Source organism: Ornithodoros turicata, unplaced genomic scaffold (assembly GCF_037126465.1).
Source record: "Ornithodoros turicata isolate Travis unplaced genomic scaffold, ASM3712646v1 Chromosome104, whole genome shotgun sequence".
NCBI classification, from domain to species: Eukaryota; Metazoa; Arthropoda; class Arachnida; order Ixodida; family Argasidae; genus Ornithodoros; species Ornithodoros turicata.
In genome coordinates, this window is record NW_026999293.1 from 410,960 (window position 1) to 432,358 (window position 21,399).

General features: G+C 46.2%; 1 protein-coding gene across 1 annotated transcript; it reads left to right on the forward strand.

The window, feature by feature from the left end:
- The first annotated feature begins 1,539 nt into the window (after positions 1-1,539).
- LOC135371351 (zinc finger protein 845-like) lies at positions 1,540-19,865 on the forward strand. Its single transcript, XM_064605417.1, has 4 exons — positions 1,540-1,765; positions 3,646-3,844; positions 5,307-5,450; positions 17,395-19,865. The coding sequence occupies exons 2-4, from the start codon at positions 3,718-3,720 to the stop codon at positions 18,462-18,464; spliced, it is 1,341 nt and encodes a 446-aa protein (XP_064461487.1). The 5' UTR covers positions 1,540-1,765; positions 3,646-3,717; the 3' UTR covers positions 18,465-19,865.
- Positions 19,866-21,399: the final 1,534 nt, after the last annotated feature.

The following is a 21,399-nucleotide window of genomic DNA, read 5'->3' on the forward strand; positions in this document are numbered from 1 at the left end:
CGTATTCTTCATTGGCTCACCACGTGCTTGCAACATTGGACCAATATTGGCAGTTTTGATTGGCGTATTACCAGACCTTTGTTGCACGGCCTATATACTGGACCAACGTAACTTATATTGGCTGCCAATTTTGGACCGATGTGGGACCATTGATGGCGTGCTGTTTTTAGAGTTATGTTTAGAGTTACCAAATTAAATTTTCGCAGCCATCTTGTGCTCCCACCACATCACTTTCATAGCTGCTTTCATATCGTGCATTCGTGCTGCCCAAACTCGAATACGCATCGGCCATATGGGATCCCCATCAAGAGTACTTAATTCAAGCATTAGAGTCAGTTCAAAATGTGCTTCATTACATCTAACTATTCCAGAGACGCGAGTGTTAGCGTATAAAGAAAAACCTCGAGGTTGATCTTCAAGTCAAGACTGTTAGTCAGGCGGTGTCTCTTCCATAAAATGTATCACAACACAAACGCTGGCGATCGTCTCCTAGTCCCTGCTAACTAGCGATAAAACTCCAGTGCAGGGGACACAGACAGACAAAACAGACGACGCAAGTTCTATCGCTTTTTAACTACATTTCATCTCGTCTGAACGACATCCATGTGATTAAGCTTCCTCATTGTAATATCACTTCCTTTCTGAAGTAATTGTTTCCTAACGATATTAGTGATTGGAATCTTCAGCCTGAACATGTTGCTTGTACACTCGACACCACTCTGCTCTACTACAGTAATGTATATATTATATAGAGCATCCTTTCATTGTTTTATAGTTTCTAAATATTTCACCCACTTGCCCTTGGATCATGTTGCCTTGTATATAGTGATACAATACAAACTTCACATAATGTATGTCAAGAGCAAACGTTGGCTCATGTAAATAGTTTGTTGCTGCTTTTGTTGTGGGGCTCCCCAGCACTGTTCCTTTAACCGGCGTCAGTAAATACTTCATTCAGTAACTACTGGACTACCAAGATGTTTCTCAAACTTCCTAAGGTTTCAGGAACACCATGTCATTGTAAAACCGAGACGCAGACAAGAAACGAGAACACACCCGCTCTCGCTTGTTCTCAGGCTTGTCGTTTACTTTTTATCGACACCGTTTAGAGAAGAATGTGGAACAGAAGTGAGTAATTTCTGCAGTAATTAGTCGATCGGTTTCGGTTTACATATTTCTGTCGCGGCGAAGTGCAAAAGGACGTATTTCACTGGTGTGGTTCATTGAAGGGTAAGGGAGTGTAAGAGCGTCGTTTCGCGTTTCACCGCTCGCGCCAGTCAGAACTTGAACGTAGAAACTGAACTCGAGTGTGCTCCAGCGAACGGTCATAGCAGAGGACGCGTGGACATGAAATGCTATCATCATCATGCTTTTTGTGTTGCGCGTATGAAACTAAATACATATTCAGTTGTATTGATAATTAAATTCTAATCCGATAATTAAGTGCGTTCCACACACCGCGATTTTCTTACTCATAGGCTCGTAACGATATTTTTATTTATTTTAACGAACTAACCCACGCAACGACACCGCCATCATTCTTTCCTTCTTTCCTTCCTCCGTACATGGCGGCGCGCACAGCGAACGTAAATATTGCAGCGTTGAACATTGAAAAGTGGTGCTCTGTCCGCGGAGACAATATTGGGATCTCCACCATTTGACGGGACCCTTTGTTTCTTGCCGTTAATGTCGATTCTCCAAGCCAATTGGAACCAAAGAACCCCGAGCAGAAGTTCTAGGAGGAAACCGAGACCCCCATGCTTAGGTAAGTGACAAAAACCAGGCTTTGTCTGGAAAACACTTCTTGTTTTGTCTAAACGTATTGGGCTGCATAACTCGGAGTGATAGCGATGCAAAAATATCAAGTTTCTCAAATTTTATTTTATAGTATACTATATCGAAGAATCACAGTACATTTTGCGGGCATGCTGACGAGCCTTCCACACATAATGTCATTGTCATTTCTAGTGTGCAAAAAATGTACTAGTTCATAGGCTGGCTATAGCCCTGCCCTTCGGTCACGAAACCTATCGTTCAGAGTTCACCACGGCCGCGTGACACTGTGACCCTGCCCGTTTTCGTGCGTGAACAAGTACCACGCAGAACTCTTGCCCTACAGGACCAGAGAAAAGTTTACCGAACACCAGAGTGACATATTTCTCGATTGGGTCGACACGTTAGCAGGGAACGCAAGTGGGCCCAGAATACTGAATAGAATAGCGAGCCACCTGTCTGTAAGTGTGTGTGATCCTCTTTGCTGCAGGTGTAGCGATAATGGAAACGCATTCCACGGTCCTCCGTTACCGGAAGCGAAAATTATGGTCCACTACTGAATTCGGGTAATGGCTGTTCCTGTTGTGCGATATCATTCAGTGATTTTTCAGTTTATTTTTGTATTTTGATGGCTTTATTCTCTGTAATTCTCTAAATACTAGAGGAGATCGTGGGAACGAAGAGAAATATTGGATCTCTAGGGTGCATCCATCGCTTACCTACTCCTCCTAGTCCTCATAACTCCATGACATCAACACATATACGAGATGCAGCATGGACTCCACGCATTCTCCTCCACCATAGCACGAGGATGACAGCCTATATTTCCTTATCTCTTTTTTTACATTTTTTTCATTTTGCCGTGGTTATGGCAGTATGGTTTGCTACCGAAAGGGTCGGCCTATGAGTGTGACATTGGATGAAGGTTACGCCCATCTTGGGTTTCTGGACTCGGAGTGACTGAAGCCATGTTCCTAGATTTCTTTGAAAAATCCTGCAAAATGTACTCGTCCCAACGACGTAAAATTATTTGTGTACGCGTGGCAGCGAAGTAGCACTAGGGTAAAACAGGGTGTTGTCAGCAGCTGTGTAACAGCCGTTCCATTACCAGAAACGAAATTCAAAAGCTGGTATCAGAAACGGATAATGGAAATGAAAATATAGCAGTAGCAAAAACGGAAACTGTAATGAAAATATGTCCGTTATCCTTCCCTGGGTGTCTCCCCAATATAGATTATTTATTTATTTATTTATTTATTTGCAGATACTACTAACGTCCTAAGCACGACATTGTAGGAGTGGAAGCATTGAGAAACAACATGTATCGTCAAGAAAGAAAAAAGATAGAAAAATCAACAACAACAACAACACATGACATCAAAATATATACATTATACTTGGCTAAGATGGCCATTCACAGATTACACAAATATGATTGAAGCTCTGAAACAAAAGCAGATGCCGTTTGGGACGTGACAATACTGTCCGGTAATTCGTTCCATTCATTAATAACCCGTACAAAGTAAGAGTACCTGAAGCAGTCATTGCGATAGCTTATGGGTGTAATATGCCTAGAATGTTTGTTTCTTTGAATTCTTGTTGAATGGTAAGATACATATTTGTGCACTTCGAGCTTACTGTTTTCTCCCAACAACACGAAAAAGAACTTTAATCTAGCAATTTGAGATCTCTCGGACAGAAGATGAAGTTGCGAGTGCTCCAAAAGTTCAGCTGTACTTTGATCGCGGTTAGATATATGCCACACTGGTGTTGCATAAAGCTTACATCTCTACCATTCTGTGAACGTGTGACAACTGTTTATGTTCTTTTCTTTTTGGAAAGGGTGGCAACAGTTTGGCTTCTCTTTAACAGAAACCCGAAGAGACAGAGATCTGCGTGTTTGGGACGTCGAGTTCCAGCCCTCGGGATTTTCAACCCCGAGAGATGGAGCTCTCCCTAAAGTTCGTTGGTCAACTCACAAAAGTAAAATTGGAGCCTCTTGACGCTAGCCTACCAGAACAGGGCCAGCAACAGGAATGTAACGAGTCTTCATGGGGAGACAACAATTACGGTAAAATTTTTGTAGACATTGTACTCAGTTGGTGAATGCTTTCTGGAATATTCCTGAGGAACATGGAATAGTGCAAACTATGTACAGTGCTGGACAAAAGTTTACGAAACACACTTCAGCGCATTCCATCCCCAGAGCGACACGCTAGCAGTGAATGGGACCGTACGGAGTTACGGAGATTTGCCTAGGTAACAGGGTCACCTGTTTGCAAGTCCGTACGGTTCCATCCTCTGCTGCCGTATCACTTTGAAGAAGGAAGGCGACGGAGTGTTTTCCGTAAACTTTTGTCCAGCATTGTGCTACTAAGACTAAATGTTCTGGTGAATGTCTTACATCTGGCTGTCTCACATCATTTAAAGGGGCCGTCGCATCCGTCCCGGTTGATTCTAAAACTATAGTGCAGTTTTACTCCGCGTTTGTCGTTGATAATAACGGGAAAAATCCGACACAAAATGGTGGTGTCGTTCCTGTACAGTTGGAGTAGCTGGAGTACTAGTGGATGGCGTCTGCTCTGTGATCGGCTCGCGTGTGTATTGTTGTTTGTGTATGGTGTCGGACGTGTTCATAAAAGCCAAGAGCATCACAGCTTGTTCCACACAGCAAAGTCACTTAAGGGGGAATCACTTCCTCAGAAATCTATGGATGACTTTCGTTCACACAAGACACGTGAATACTCAGTTATCATCATAAGATTGGTACTGGCGTGTTCTCTTAGCTTTTGTCTAGTCAATTATGTGTTTTTATATGACAAGGTTGAGCCGTTGATTTTTAATAAATTAAAGTTTGGCGCGTCTCGAACGTGTGCTGCCATCTCGGTAGAGTGTCACGAACTAAAATATTTGCAAATTCGGGCTCAATACAAATCGACGGATAGTCTCGGAACTCTACAAGATGCGTCATTGACAAGGGCAAAGCAAAAAGAACACGCAAGTGCTTCTGTTTTGACGATATTTTACGCCGTTTCTGAGCACTGTACGAACAAACGTTCTCTGTTGTCTCGCACAGAAGTGATTCCCCCTTAAGAACTCGCAGTGGTGAGCAAAAGTCAGCGTATTTACTGACGTCTCTCCACTTAGTATATTGCGAAGCAAAAGCTGAGCAGATGACTTCAGAGATAATCGCCTGCTCCCATTTGTGTGCCTAGCTGCAGGAGGACATGTTTTTAAGACTCGTTCGTTTAATACTATTGAAGCTGTTTTCGGAAGAGAGACACGACCAAGTTGGCTGTTAAGCGGCGACAAGCATTACCGTATCGGGGTTTTGCGTACGTTCTCATATCCGATAGCCCCTTTAACAAAGGCTCCGAGGAAGGTTTTCCAGACTGGTGTTTTTGTGTGTGATGTGTACACATGAGTTGTAACAGAGCATAATGAGATTCAGAAAGGGGACAGAGATGACTACATATCACGTGGCTTGAAGCTTTGCTGCGTGACTTACTAATACCATTTTTGTCTAACTTTAGGGGCAACTCGAGGGATGATCCAAATTAAAGAAGAACCTCGAGAGGAATCTTCGGACGAACATCCGATCATTGAAGTGAAGACAGAGCCTTACAACACTGCAATTTTGGACCAGGTGGGATACAGCCATGACTCAACGTCAGAAGGTGATACAAAACGATTGGTTAACTTAGTCACAAAAAAAAAATCTACAAAAAAGTGTGATGCAACAGATATGCTTTGGAGAGGTTCCTCTCAAGCACGTATCATCTTCCCTGTCATGCTCGCTCATACTTGGGCAGTGAATTTTTTCAGTAAAAATCTGGCGCTGTCTTCAATTTGGGGAGAAATCGGCATCACTTGGGCATCCGTGGGCTATGGGATGTTTTTGTTTCTCATCTTATCTATTAAAGGTGCACTAAAATGCAAACGCAGCTTGCTCTCAAATGAGAGCGAGTGTTTTAATTAGTATGGTGTAAGCAAAACTAGTTCACGCAACGCTACTGCTTAGAAGAAAGATGCAGTGAAAAGAACTGTCTTTGGCGTCATCCAATGAGACTGTACGAGAAACACGTGTCTGTCTGTTGTGCACGTATGGATTTGTAATGGGGCCAGTTGTACTGTTCCGTACGCATGCTTTAGTCTCACATTTTTCGATACTGATTTACGGAATCCTCATGACAGTTATCACTGGCAACGTCTTTTGGACAGCGACGTAAGCCCGCTTTGTAACTCACGCCATGTTTTTCGCCGAAACTGCTCCACGGCGTGGCGCACTCAGCGTGGACTAAGAGCAACCGATGCGCGAGTTAAAGGAACGTTGACTGCTTAGTGGCGAAGCAAAAAATAATCTGGTAAAATTATGGTTGTGGCTTCGTAACGGAATCCTTCGTAACGGAATTGGTTGGAATCCAAGTTTCTATTTATGACAAGTATGAAGTTAACGTGGCATGTAACTTAATTTGAAATGAACTTGTTCTCACATTTTAGTGACATTTCAGGTCCTTTTCTAAGTTTATTTTGTGGCCTCCCAGCAGTCATGGCCACTAACTATTCTACAGTAGTTTAATTATAACTACTAACTACTTTGCAATGAAGTAGGTTAAGTAGTAGCCCAACTACTTTTCAGGGAGGTAGTTAAAACTACTGCAATGTATTTTACAATGTAACATCTGTAACTACTTAACGTTGACCATCAACACCAATCCCATTCTGTAGTGTTCTTGGACACCCAAGTGTGAACCACAAGCAGTGATAAACGTGAAGATTTAGTAACCATGCATGGCACAATTGCTCTGCACCTCCGTTCTCATCAAACAAGTAGCTCGAGGTAAAAGTCGGAAGCACAATCGTGCCGTAAAGCTTGCGACAGAATCGGAAGTCGTCGGCGCCTGCAGTAACCTAACTACTGTAGCTAACTACTCGAAATAGTAGTTTAACTAGTAGTTGCCACTGCATTTCTGCAAGTAGTTGATAACAACTTTTTAACTACAATCACGTAGTTTAACCAGTAGTTGACTACCGGCCATCACTGCCTCCCAGCGCTAATCCTCTTAGGCAGCGGCAGTGCTGACACCAGGGATGGGCATAAATACATTTTTTATGTATTTAAATATAAATGCAAACTACCATTGATTTCGTCGTATTTAAATATAAATACAAAATACTTTCAATTTTCGTGTATTTAAATACAAGATATAAATACAGTATTTTAAATACTGTATCTACATGCGTAAATACGGTGATCAAGCTAAGGGATCACGCCAATTCAAGTAGTGCCATTTTAACTACAGTCAGCGCAAGCAGACACAATTGTACCACGTTTGTTATCGTTTATTTTGTTACTTGTAACGTCAAATCATTATCAACTTTTATTTTATTTTGACATCACTGCCCGATTTCAATACCAGCAGCTTCTCAAACATGCCATCCTCAAGACGTCTCCTGTTAGGCCGCAGTACGAGATTTGCAAACGAAAATAGTCTTTCTACAGGAGCCGAAGAACAGAGGTTGGTGTTATGCTTCACGAAAACGCCCAGTACCACCGGGAAGTCCGACAGCATTGTTATGTCTGTCCTGGGATCCTGATCCTCTAAGTAACGCAGAACCTCCAGGTGGGTGCTGTTTCCATCGCCATCTTCCTTCGGCGAGCTTTCGTCGAAGCTGAAGAAGTCGTCCTCAGTAGGTGTTGGTTCCGCACGTTCCGTTTCACCTTCCATGGTAGCAGCCTGCTGCTCCGCAGCTCTCAGAAGCAGCTCCGTCACCTTCCTCTTGCGCTCTGCTCCATCGTTCGATACCCACCTTGTCTTAAAAAAAACGGATGCGAGGCAGCCGCGACGATTGATGTGTCATCCAGTAAGTTGAGGAAGTTGCAGAACCTTGTTTGAAGACCCTGTACAAGTGCGTGGGCAATCGGTCGGCAAGCGCTCAGGTTCACGTTGCAGTTGAAGGCGTCCAGCTTTGCTTTCAATGTCATTATGATGGGGAGAAACTCCCCATAAAAGCAGTCTTTGCTGGACTGAAGCCGGTCAAGCGCTGCAGCAAAGAGAGAAAAAAAAAAGACATTACTACAAATAAGATAACACCATTACCGCAATTTAGCAAAGCTCGTTCTCTTGGTACTGATTCTAACCAATCATAAAAAGACAAGGTAATCAACATTGTTCATGGTGTTCCGCTACGAAAGCATCTACGTAACTAACCAGCAGCAACTGGATGAAGCAGTCGGTGATATTCGTCCACGAAGTCCATCTCCGCTTCACGGAACAACAGAAGCACCAGGCGCTGAGCTACCTCTGGGAGCCGTTCCTTGCAGACTTGCAGGGGCATCAAAAAACGAATTCCAGCGAGTAGGGCATGGCGTCGGAAGCACCCGGCCGATAACTTCCTTCGGAACTTCAGCGCTCTTAGGACGATGCGAGGCAGCCCAATACTTCGCGCACTTTGCGATGCACGAGGTGTGTAGCCTTTCGCAGGCAGGGTTTTGCGCAATGGCCCGCTTGACGTCTGTCGTAGCGATCAAGCTCAGTGTGTGACAGGCACACCTGATGTGACGGGATAGCACAGCCTCGGAGATGTCTTCGAATTCCGCCGCGGGTTCTTCACCATCATCTGCGTGGAACAGACGACCAAATAACTCCCTTAACTAATATACGATGCGGCATAGGCATGTATACTACAACAGCTGCGTGCTACATAGTAAGAACAAATAGCGTTGTGGTTACCATCGTCGTCAGTAAGACGTATCTGAATGCCGTACTCCTTGAAGGCCTTGACGAAGTTGGAGCCATTGTCTGTTACCGTCGAGGAGATCTTTTCAAGAGAAATGCCGTATTCCTCACAGATGTCTTGGAGCAGTTCTGCCACTCTGTCGTAGGAATGGATCCCAGTAAATCGCCTGCATGCCAGCGCACACGAGCCCCTGGCTAGGGTTAGAGGTTCGATCTGTAACGGAGAAGGAAGGGCGAAATGTGGAAGCTGTCATAATACGACAGAGCCGATCGAGCACCATACCCAGTGAGCAGTCATTCCCATGTAGCTTTTAGTAGTAGTGGACCACACATCAGCTGTAAGACACACGAAAGGCACTTTCTGCAGTCTTTCTCTAACCGCTGACAAGTGCATGACGTGGGCATCATCAATCCGTTGACCCAACGTTCTCCGGGACATGACCTCCACAGAAGGGCAAATTGCTGAAAAGGAGGTCCAATGCAATATTAATATGTGGTACGTGTTGTTTCTCACTTTTCATGAACTCACCTCGAATAAAGCGCAGAAACTCCGGCTGGTCCACAAGCTGGAGGGATTGGAGGCCTGTTACAATGAAATCCTTCAACAGGCTGTCGAAATCATGCTGGGTGACAGGCCTGAGCAAAAATTCTGTCATTCATGCTTGTTTTGCTTCTTTGGGCCCATCGAGATGGCTGACATCACTAATTTTTCGTTTCGGCCTGGCATTTACTGCATCTTCGTACTGGGTCAAGAGCACTGGGTGTGATCGCTGTGTCGAAGGAAGGCAAGAAACCCAATTAGTACCTTTTAATCACTTGAAACATAACACATTCACAGTGAAACTGAATATGCAACAAGAGTAAACACAACAAGGAATTTTGTATACATACCTTGAGGTGCAGCTTGAAATTTGATGTTGCTGAATATGAGCCTTTTATGATCGTTCTACACGACTCGCATCGCGCTTGCACGGACTTTCCATCCTCGATGACCACGGTGAAAAACTTGCCATCCAAAATTGTTCGTCTCATCGCAGCCATCGTTGCCAACCTACGCGTAGCTGGTAGCTAACGGTCCATGCTTTTCCCCAGTTCCTTATATAGGGTCACATCTTCGTTCGGGCAACGGGGGTCTTTCAACCTGAGTTCTCCGTACCGTTGACAAGAAGTTCACAGTTCTATAGCTATGCATACCTAAGCAGACACATTCTTCTTAAAATACCAAAGCAAACCAGCCCTTTGTGATCACACGGAGATTTTGCCATATAAGCCCTCTTGTTCTCTTGGACAACAAGGCTCCATGAACCTGGATTTTCCACCAATTATTTTTCGTGGAATGCTACAGCGAGTCAGGCTTTTGTGCCCTCAAGAAGTTTTTCACAGCTCCTGGCAATACATTCCATCCACAGACAAAGCGAACCAGACTCCTCGCTCGAGACAGTTTACGTCTTTTGTGAACCCTTCCGCTGGCTTACAACGTCTAGCTTACTACGCTTGCTTACTACGCTTACTGCATTGTAGAAGACAGGGGGGGGGGAATTCGAGGTAAGGGGGGGCATTGAGATAAAGTAAAAGCTCGTTAATTTGCACCTCATTAATTTGAATTGCTGGTTAATTCGCAAAGTCATCATGGTTGACTTCAAAATCTGCAAAGACTGCGAGGCAAAGTCGCAAATTGGAGGAAGCAAAGTTATCATGGTACCGCCATATACATCAATGTACCGTATTTTCACGCGTATTAGCCGCACCGCAGATAAGCCACAGGACTCGTTTTTAGATACATTTTGAATTTTTTTTTAAAGATAAGCCGCACTCGCAGATAAGCCGCGGGTAATACGACGCGACTGCTTTGTGTGCTAAACTAGTGATGCACATACAAAATCAATAGACTTTATCGCTATGAAAACGGGTATCATTTATTCGACAGAAAAAAAGGCTAACATCAGAAATATTACAGAGCGGCTCACTAAGACATGTTCCAGGAGACATGATTCACTGTCACCCCTTTCGTTAAAGCTGCATGGAGGAATGTATCCGGAAGGTCGGACCACTTGAATATGGACCCGTCCCTGTTCGGTATTGTTCGTGCACTGGCAGGGCGTTCCTGTTCCGAAAAACATGACGCACTGTCTGCCCTTTCGTTTCATCCAGGGTATTGGGAAAATACCAGGAAAGATAGTCATCAGATAAGCCGCACCCACGCATAAGCCGCAGAGCGTCCGCGAAAACAAAAAATCTCTCATAAGCCGCGGCTAATACGCGTGAAAATACGGTATGCGAGTACGGTGTACAAATCAGCTCCGCTACGGATAATTTGAACTGTGCGCCCACAATTGCACGCTGCCGTTGTCGGCTTTCCAGGTTCAAACTGTGCACCAAGGTACTATTTCTGCCAATCAGCAGACACCACGGAATGCATCTTCTCCTCCTCTTCCCTTCTTTACGAAGGGCCATTATTCTTTTTTCGGGATCGTGTCTGCGTTGCTGTCATCGTTCCACGTGCACAGTGTCGCTTATTAGCTCACGAGTGGAGTATTGAGTGCGGAGACAGTGCTCATTGCGTTGCACATGCTGGTGTGCGCGCATGAGTGCAGGTCAGTCCGTGCATAATATTAAACCCCGAGATTAGGGAACACGAGGGGACCGACACAACACGGAGTCTCAAGAAGTCAGTCCAGCAACAATTACAAACTTTTTTCCTCATTGACGAAGTGTGGATGAACACACCCGACAGGAGTCCGACGTCAAGGCAGAAGGGATAGTTACTGCAGCCATGCGCGACGTGCTCCAAGATGCTTGGGAACTGTCTGTTCTAAACTACCATAAGAAGTTCTAAAGTGTCATAAGATGGACCTGCGGACAGCGCCACGGATGAGGAAGAGGAGGGGTTGCGACTGCTGACGTTAAAAATGGAGGTGCACCGAACTTCATGCACTTTTTCTTAGCTTTGAGGGAGGTCAAGACTAAGCACTACAGCACGTGCATGCAAACGAAGCTTGACCGTGCTTTGTTTTAACAGTCGAAGGCAAAACTCACTAACTGGTTTATTTCGCAAATAAAATTTTGGACTGTTCATCGTGCACTCCTGCTTTATCTAGCACATAAACTTCCGTTCTAGACAGTTGGCTGGTGCGTGGTTGCCAAAACATGGTTGGTAAAAAATGTAGATGGCCCACCTATTTGTTTTGTTGTGCCTGCTTCTATCTTCCAGTTATTTGAAAGCCTCAGAAGCGGATTGCCTCTTCAATTTTGAGTGGGGGGGGGGGGGGGGTCTTAGTGACAGGAGCGGAAAATATCTCAAGAAGAAAAAGTGAAACGGCATAAAAGATTGTCGGCACCCTAGCAGCTTCTCCTCTCTGCCTGTGCAGGAACGCATATTAATTAGTTCACCTTCACTCGAGCGATACCATCTTGACGGCACAAAAGACCGCATAAAGACGAGGCCTTCCCTAAAAGTACATTCGTGCGCGTTGTGCTTTCTCCAGTTTGTCAGCGTGCACTGAGTTAAAAAAAAATAAGCTCAGCTACGAAGCGTAGAAAGTTTACCAGGTGGTATTCAAAATGCGCAAGTGATACATGATGTTTTTCGAACCTCATGCTGTTAGGAAAAAGAACAACATGGAGAGAGGAAAGACAGATGAATGGAGAACATCTTCATGGAAAAGCGTGACAAAAGGCAGCAAAATGGTTCTTAATCTCGCAGCAAGAGCACGTGAGCGAGAGAAACAGCAGAGAATGTTTTTCCTCGAGATATTTCTTCCACCAAGGAGAGTGCAGGTGAGAGGGGTCACTGATTGCACCAGGGGATTGAATTCGAAGCATGCAATTTTTCAGAAGTGCTGCCGTCGCCTGTTGGGAGTGGGCGGGATTCGGTCGAAGGACTGCCTCGAGGAATGCTTCAGTTCTGTATGTGGCTGAACGAATTGGTAGATGACTGTTGGGTTTCAATCATCCATAAATAACGCCACCTCCAACGCACGCGCCACATTTTTGTACGACGTTGCTGCGGCCTGAACTCGTTGACACAACGAAGTCCGTTCCCGCAGATTTTGGTCGGAGAGCGAATTGTCGCGCAAACGAGGAACAGCCGGAAAATCCTGTTCTCCTCCTCCCCCACCCCTCATGTTGCATGTGTTATCAACTGCATATTCTGTCCATTTGCTCTTCGTTCCTGCCGTGCTGAGTCTGCTACCTGCGTCGATGATGACCACAATGGTCGAGTGTCCGAAGGTCCTGTACTCTTAAAGGTTCACCAAAATGCAAAAACTTGATACCGAAAGAATGTCAGTGTTTCAATTAGTCTAATGCCAGAAAGATTAGTTCACACAGCGCTACTGTTTAGAAGAAAACGCAATGAAAGCAGAACGTCAGTGAATGGTATCCCCAGGAGGCAAGGATTGGCAGAGGGGCAGCAGGAAAAGCAGGCGCATATGTGTTGTAGGTGCGTGTATTTGGAACTGGTCTGGTTGAAGTGTTGTGTATATGAGTGGCATGGTGTGCACTGCTCATTTTTCAGTACCGATTCCCTGAATGGTACCCGCAACAGTTCTCGCAAATGTCCGACTGACGACATATATCTTCGGACAGCGATGCCCGTCTGCTTTTCAATGCGCACCACATTTTTCGACGGGACTGCTCCCTGGTGTGACACACACTTGCACGCGCAGAATGGTCTAAAAACACTGATGCATGAGCTGAAACGAGGTTTGGCACTGGACCAATAAAGAGTCCGGTGGAATTTATTTTGTGGCTCCGTAGCGTAGTAACGTGCACGAAATCGGCGTACCGTGCAACCTTGTTCTTGCATTTTAGTGTCCCTTTAATACATGCTGCTTTCAGTGCAACAGCTGTGTCTCACAATGGGTTCACCTCAAAATGGGGTTGTGCTGTGGATGATGCTATCCACACACGCATCGCATTGGCCCCCCAACTGTACTTTGTGTTACGCAGTGGCTGCAAGGTCAGTGATCATAAGAGAAGCACAACGCTAGTGTTCGCACCCTGATCGTCCTCAAGACTCTGTTCATAGCCAGTGAGATCGGCACTCAGTGGTCAACATTTTGTTTAAAAAATTCCGCGTCAGCACATCAAAGCAACTGTGGCTATGAGCGATGAAACAGACGTGGACAGATGCAGAGAGGACAGCTGGGCAGAAAGGAGTGTGTGTGTGTGTGGGGGGGGGGGGGGTTAGTGTGCATCCTGGGCCGACTTCAGGGGGAACTGTGCCGACATTCGTCTAGAAAGTCAGTCAGTGGTCGTAATGACGGGGACAGAATATACACGTTGTACCTGATCCATCCTCAAAAGTTTGGTCACAGTCAGATAAAGGTTATAATATGTTATATTACCTTTATTTTACGTGTATTTATTTGCAGGTCTGTGTTGTGGGCTTGACCTTTCAGTCTCAATGTAACTCTGAAAGAAAAAGGTAAAACATAGTAGGTGTTAAATTTTTTTTATCGGACCTTTACAATTTGTCATGATAATGAGGGAGAAATACACGGTGCGCCTGTGGGGAGGAAATCGTTCCCTAGAAAAGCAGTCACAAAGTGAGGACGTCACCTTCATTTCATTTTTCATTTCATTTCATTTATTCATCAGGTCTCACTTAGTACACAACATTATATTAACAGGCCCGCCTCAGTCTGTGGGGCTTGTGACACAGGGACCGACATCAGCAGCGCTTACCTGGAGCATGAAAACTATAATACGTGATATTGCTGTATGTTACATAAAATATATGAAACCGGCACGATTGACCTCATATGTTCCAGATGATCAGGAGCGAAACAAATTAAATGAAAGCAAATTGAAGCACCCAGCAACTGTCTTCAGACACGGGAAAAAAAACTTCACAAAGGCTACCTGAAATGGAGATTTCTTAAATGTGCTGTCAAGTCTTGCTTGCGTTGGGTGGTGAAAATTTCATTGGGCAGCTCGTTAAAAATCCTAAATCCTAAAATCATACTAGCGAGTGGCATAATAACGGCTGTGGACTGTATCAAACTGTCTGCGCTGTTAATGCCAGATTTCTGCAATTTCAGTAGCAAGAGGAAAGGAGTGGTAGGCTCCATATTAAGGTCGAGCACTTTCGATCAAGCATCTCCAGGTGTCACTTCTTTGAATGCACAGTTGGAGATCAGCACAACCACAGTTGGATCACAACTCAAAAACTCTGCGCCGATCACTACCAACGATTGACACACTGAGCAACCTTCAGACCGAGTGAAAGTCAAGAGGCAGGCAAACCATCAACTTTAGACCACAAGAAAAACATGCTGTATAAGTGCAGCATTTGTTTCGCCACATGCGTGGACACTCGCCACATGGTACTTCATCACAAAACTCGTAAAACAAAAAGATTTACTTGCGACGCGTGTTCCGCGAAATTCAGTCGTGCATCAACTCTGCGGGTGCATGCAAAGTGTTGCGCCGGAGAATGGTTCCACGATTCCACGATGTGTGTACTTGCGTGCACATCAAGCACGCACAAGAGCGATCTCTGCCCTGCAGAATCCAGCCACAATATGCGCCTGCGGCATCACAGGCACTCACACATGGGCAAGAAGTTGTTCAAGTGTGATCTCTGTCCTGCACAGTTCCACCAAAGCGTGGGCTTGTCACATCACAAGCGAGAACACACAGGCATGGGGCCATACAGATGTGATCTCTGCCCTGCAGAGTTCGGCAAAAGCAGGAAATTTTCGAGACCACAAGAGAACACACGCGAGTGAGAGGCCATACAAGTGCGATCTCAATCCTCAAGCACAATGCTCAAGTATCACAAGCGAAAACATACAGGCGAGAAACCCTTTAAGTGCGATCTCTGTCCCGCAGAATTCAGTCATAGGACAGCTCTGACGTGTCACAAGCGAAAACACACGGGTGAGAAGCCCTACAAGTGGGATATCTGTATTGCAGAGTTCAGCTTCAGTGCGAGCCTGTTGTATCACAAGCGAAAACACATGGGCGAGAAGTCCTATAAGTGTGATCTCTGTACAGCGGAGTTCACCCAGAGTTTTAGCCTGTCGTGCCACAGGCGTAAACACACTGGTGAGAAGCCCTTCAAGTGCGACCTCTGTCTTGCAGAGTTCAGCTGTAGCGCGAATTTCGCGCGCCACAGGCGGACACACACAGGCGAGAAGCCATACAAGTGCAATCTCTGCCCTGCAGTGTTCAACCACAGGACGGCACTGTCACATCAGAAGCACACACACATGGGAGAAAAGCCGCACAAGTGCGACCTCTGTCCTGCAGAGTTCAGCACAAGGGCAGGCCTGCGGCGTGACAGGCGGACACACATGGACGAGAAGCCATACAAGTGCGACCTCTGTCTTGCTGAGTTCGGCCAGGGTGAGAGGCTGTCGTATCACAAGCGAAAACACACTGGCGAGAATCCCGGTAAGTGCGACCCCTGTGTTGCAGAGCTGAGCCAGAGCGCAAGCCTGTCATGTGACAAGCAAGAACGTGTGGGCGAGAAGCCCCACAAGTGCGATCTCTGCACCGCAGAGTTCACCCTGAAGGGCAGCCTGACTCGCTACAAGCGAAAACACACAGGTGAGAAGCCCTACAAGTGCGGTGTCTGTAGTTCAGCTGTAGTGGGATCATGTTGCGCCACAGGTGCACACACACATATGGGCGAGAAGCGACACAAGTGCAATCTGTCCTGCACAGTTAGTCATATCAGGACGCTGCGGCGTCACAAGCAAAAACACGCAGGCGATAAGCCCTAACCCCTGTTCTGCAGAGTTCACGCACAGCATGGAATTGCAGTGTCACGAGCGGACACACACGGACGAGAAGCCCTACAAGTTCAATCTCAGTTCCTGCGAGCTTGAGCGAGAGCACAAACCTCCAGGGCTACCACAAGGGGGACCTACGTGGGCGTGCGAGGTGCAACCTCTGTCCCGCAGAGTTCAGCCACAGCACACATGTACGTGCAGCAGTGATTCAGTGATTCCTTTGATGAAAAATTTGGGAGTGACACTGCGGTTCTCCCGGGCAGCCTGCATCTCCGCAACTCCCTCTAGATAGAGTCATGCAAGTGAAGTCAATAAAATTATTGTTTCCTCAACACCCACTCAACCATCGTGACCCATTCCACATACATCAAGTGCCAGTGTGCAAATTTTTGTTTGTCCTTGGCGGAGGAAATGTCTCCGATGGAGAGGCGGACACGTTGATCAACGTGTTTTTATTAACATCTTAAACACGAGGAGCACTTTTGTTGCTGAGAAATATTAGATGCTGCACTGCCTTCCTTGACCGTGTATATTGCTATAGGAGCGTTACTCATGTATAGCGGTAGGTAAATGTCCCTTGTGTGGCATGATATATTGAATACATTTTTAAAGGATCCCGAGGGAGCCCTGCCTTGGGCACTCTCGTGGGTATTGTTTGTTTGTTAAGAGTGGATGGTCTCGTCAGAATCTCAGTCGGCAAACACTGTTTCGCACGAGGCAAAGCAGCAAGGTAACCACCACCTAGCATCAAACCTGCGAATAGGGGAAGTGAAACCCCGTTTCAAACCATGCTCACAGGCAGCCGAACTGTTGCCGGCATACAGCAGCGATTGCCCACCCACTCAAAAATCACACGATTGGGCCAAGTCTTGGGGCTCAGCTGACAGAGTTTAAAAACTGGGCCCTGCACAATGCAAGAAAAAACAAGTTTTTGACGATACTGCCGTTCTTTGGTGGGAGAAGGTGGGATGAATGGTAGATGACTGTTTGGTTTCGCTCTCTCGTAAATAATGTGGCCTCTGATATGGCCCTATATTTTTGTGCAATATTGTGCCTTAGCTCCGTGAGCAAACGTTATGCTTATGTCAGTCGACTACAAAACTGTCTGCGCTCTCAATGTCCACATTCTGCAATTTCAGGAGCAAAAGAAAGCAGCGATGGACTTCACATCAAGGACGAGTTCAGAGGCACCTGCGATCACGCATCTTCAGGTCTCTCCTCTTCAAGTGCACAGTTCGAGATCGGCACAACAAGAGTTGAACCACAGTGCCAAAACGATGCATTAGTCACCACTGACGGTCGACCCACAGAGCAATCTTCAGACCAGAGCGAGACTCAAGTGGCAAGCAAGTCATCGACGTTCGGACATGAGAAAGACAGGCTTTATAAGTCCAACATTTGTTTAGACGCATGCATCGACACTGGCCACTTGGAGGTTCATGCCAAAACTCACAAAACAAAGACACTTACCTGCGACAAGTGTTCAGTGACATTCCGTCATGCATCAACTCTGCGAGTGCACGCAAGACATTGCACGGGACTAGGCTCGCAGAAGTCGAACGTAAGTGCACCTGCATGCGCATCGAGCGCACACGAGTGCAATCTCAGCCCTGCAGAGTCCAGCCACAGTATGTGCCTGCAGCGTCCCAAGCGCACGCTCGTGGGCAAGAAGAGCTTCAGGTGTGATCTCTGTGGTTTTGAGTTCAACAAGAGGTACAAGCTGCGCAATCACAAGAAAGCACACATGAGTGAGGGGCTATACCAGTGCACCTTCTGTCCTGCACAGTTCAGGCGAAGCGCGATGCTGAAGTATCACAAGCAAAAACATACAGGCGAGAAGGCCTATAAGTGTGACCTCTGTCCCGCAGAGTTCAGTCATAGCTCTAGCCTGTATGTCCACAAGCGGACACACACGGGCGAGAAGCCCCATAAGTGCGATCTCTGTCCTGCAGAGTTCAACAAGAGGTACGACTTACAGCGTCACAGGAGAACACACACGGGAGAGAAGCCATACAAGTGTGACGTCTGCCCTGCGGAGTTCAGCCGCAGCTCGATGCTGTTGCGCCACAAGGGGACGCACATGGGGGACAAGCCCCATAAGTGTGATCTCTGTCCTGCAGAGTTCAGCGAGAGGGCGGACCTGCGGTCTCACAGGCGAACACACACGGGAAAGAAGCCATTGTCTGCGCATTGGAGTTCAGCCACATGAAGAGTCTGTCACATCACATGCGAGAACACACAGGCGAAAAGCCCTATAACCCTGTATCCACACGAGTCAGTTTTCTGCCGGCAGCAAGTCGGGAAGGAGTGAGAGGATATCCGAGATAAACGAGGTCACTACGCGTCTGAAGACCCCCGCTCATTCTCTAGCATTCACACGAGTCATTTTCCCGGCGGCTGTCAGTTTTCCGATCCCTTCTGTATTCGTGATTGCATATCGTCTGTGTCTAGCGTAGGATGGACCAATGAAAGAAAAAACTTATTGCGCTTGGGCTCCTTGTGGATGATTCAGAGTGCATTCACGTGAGAAACGGGACAGGATATGGGCCAAAGGATAGATTCCGAAGAAGCGCTATAGAATGTAAAACAGCATTAATCCAAATCTCCATGTGGACGACCCAAACGCCTGTCGGAGTATTTTGAGAATAGACGCTGTCACATTCGGTTTTATTTTCCACTAATGAAGCATATCACGATGCTGAGCATCAATATAGGCGCGACAGCGTGCCGACAAGTGATGGACTGGCGATGAAGCTGTGGTGTCGAACTACAGGTAGTCAATAATTAATTAAATTAATTTATTTTCCTTTCGGTAGGACGAGTAGCTTCCAATTATTATGTTTTTATACATGTATTGGAAACGTGCATGCGAACGATTATGTGTAGTCAACGTCTGTCCAGCGAAAGAAATATCCGCGTTTATAAAATTCATGCTTGTATTCCGTGTCTGTTTCGTCTCACGTAGAGAAAAAGCTTACTATGCAACACTACATTGTAGGTATCTCTCTATATATTGCATAATTGTTCCGAAGCTGCTGCGCTGGTGTGTCATTGCACCACTTTCGCAGTAAAGCCAAGCATCGTTGGCGTTCCAATTCAGAATTTGCCATAGTACAGTGAATGCCGTTGTATGGGACACATGCAGAACAATCCCGATGAAATAAAAAGCAAGCGCGATAAGTATCCGTTGCGTCACCTCCTCCTGCAGCCGACAGCAGACGCCGCCGGTCGTCAGAATCTGTGCCTGGAGCACAAGATATCCGGCTGCCTCCAACTGCCGCTCTGGAGATCAGAAAGTGGTGTTGTGGCGAAGAGCGCCGGTCACGTGGCACCAGAGAGCGGTGACGTTTCCTGACGCCTGAGCGTCAGCCGGCAGAAAACTGACTCGCGTGAATACAGAGTAAGTGTGATCTCTGTCCTGCAGAGTTCAGCCGTAGCTCGTACCTGTTGAGCCACAAGCGGACACACACAGGCGAGAGACCCCATAAGTGCGATCTCTGTGCTGCAGAGTTCAGCTGTAGGGTACTCCTCACACACCACAGGCGGACGCACACGGGCGAAAAGCCCTACAAGTGTAATCTCTGTCCTGCAGAGTTCAGCCAGGGCACGAGACTATTGTATCACAAGCGAAAACACATGGGCGAGAAGCCCTATAAGTGTGATCTCTGTACTGCAGAGTTCACCCAGAGGTCTGACCTCTCGCGCCACAAGCGAAGACACACAGGTGAGAAGCCCTATAAGTGCGATCTCTGTACCGCAAAATTCAGCAGTAGCAAGAGCCTGTCACGCCACAAGTGGGCACACTTGTGTAAGAAGCCCTATAAGTGCGATCTCTGTCCTGCAGAGTTCATCGAGAGCACGAAATTGCGGTGTCACAAGTAGACACAGAGCAAGGTACCCTGCTAGTGCTACCTCTGTCTGACAGAATTTAGCCACAGTCCAGACCTGGGGCAATACAAGTGGACACACACAGACGAGTGTCTCTGTGCTATAAACTTGAGGTAGAGCACAAACCTCCAGGGTTGCTGTAAGTGGACCTTCATGGGCATGAGGAAATGCAACTTCTCTCCTGCAGAGTTCAGCCACAGCACAAACACACACCAGCCGGAGGACCAGCAGATCACGGACCTGTGGCCTAGTGAGTGAGCACAACACACTTGGGACAGGAGCTGTACAAGTGCTGCCGATTCTTTTCTGTTGGGTGTCCTCAACCTCAACACAGGTGGAGAAAGGACAGCAGGAAGGAGTGAGGGGCAGGGGGATATACGTCCTGGACCGAGTTCAGGGCCCAATAAAGCACAGATGTCCTTTAGACGTCCAGAGGATGATTTGATTAGGATATTTAATGTGTCCATAAGATATCCGGATATGTCCAGTATACGCTGAAAAGACGTACGAATCAAATGCTTGTCAAGATCACATTGCGGAGGATATCCTGGGTGTATGTCTGAAACGCATGTAGAAATGTCCGCCGGACGTTTTGTATACGTCTGCCTCAATACACTGTAGATGCCATGCATTATGACACCACGCAGGCTCTAAACTGCCAATCCGGGTTTATTTCGATGAATAAATTATTCCCCTTTCTTTCATTATTATCTGGTCAAACGCTCATCTATTTTTACTTATTTTTGCCCTACGTCTACAAAACTGATGAAATTAATAAATAAATAAACCCGAAGAACTTAAAAATATATGTGTATATTCTGCAAGATGTAACAACTTCTAACCAACATGAGAGAACAGATGTTGCAAGGCTGGAAGAACATAGAAAGGACAAATACGAACAAAGCCTCAAATTTTGAAGATGTGGGTTCGAGTCCTACAGCTGGCTCACTCTTTCAGTGACTTTCATCTTTCAACTTATAACCACACTCCCGAAAATTACCTTTTGTGTCACGAGCATCTGTCGTTGAATCCATTACAATTTGTTAAATACTGCTCCGGACTCTGGAAAACAGAGTTAATCTTATTTAGTCCATGAAAAAAATCGGTGCCTCAAGGATTCTATAGGCACAATTTCAATCCTGTACGAATCCTGTGCATTTCCGTCAGCTTTTCAAGATCTGCTGAGCCTCCACAAGTTTCGATGACACGAGGAGCGGGTGCAGTAATCATAAATGCCCACGAATTGCAATGATGTC

What these genes read in the sequence shown, in the direction of transcription:
- LOC135371351 (XM_064605417.1), top strand. Translation starts at nt 3,718, where the DNA reads ATGGAGCTCTCCCTAAAGTTCGTTGGTCAACTCACAAAAGTAAAATTG. An exon ending in ATGGGGAGACAACAATTACG is followed by an intron (nt 3,845 to 5,306) that starts GTAAAATTTTTG and finishes GTCTAACTTTAG; the next exon opens with GGGCAACTCGAGGGATGATC. An exon ending in CCATGACTCAACGTCAGAAG is followed by an intron (nt 5,451 to 17,394) that starts GTGATACAAAAC and finishes CTGCAATTTCAG; the next exon opens with GAGCAAAAGAAAGCAGCGAT.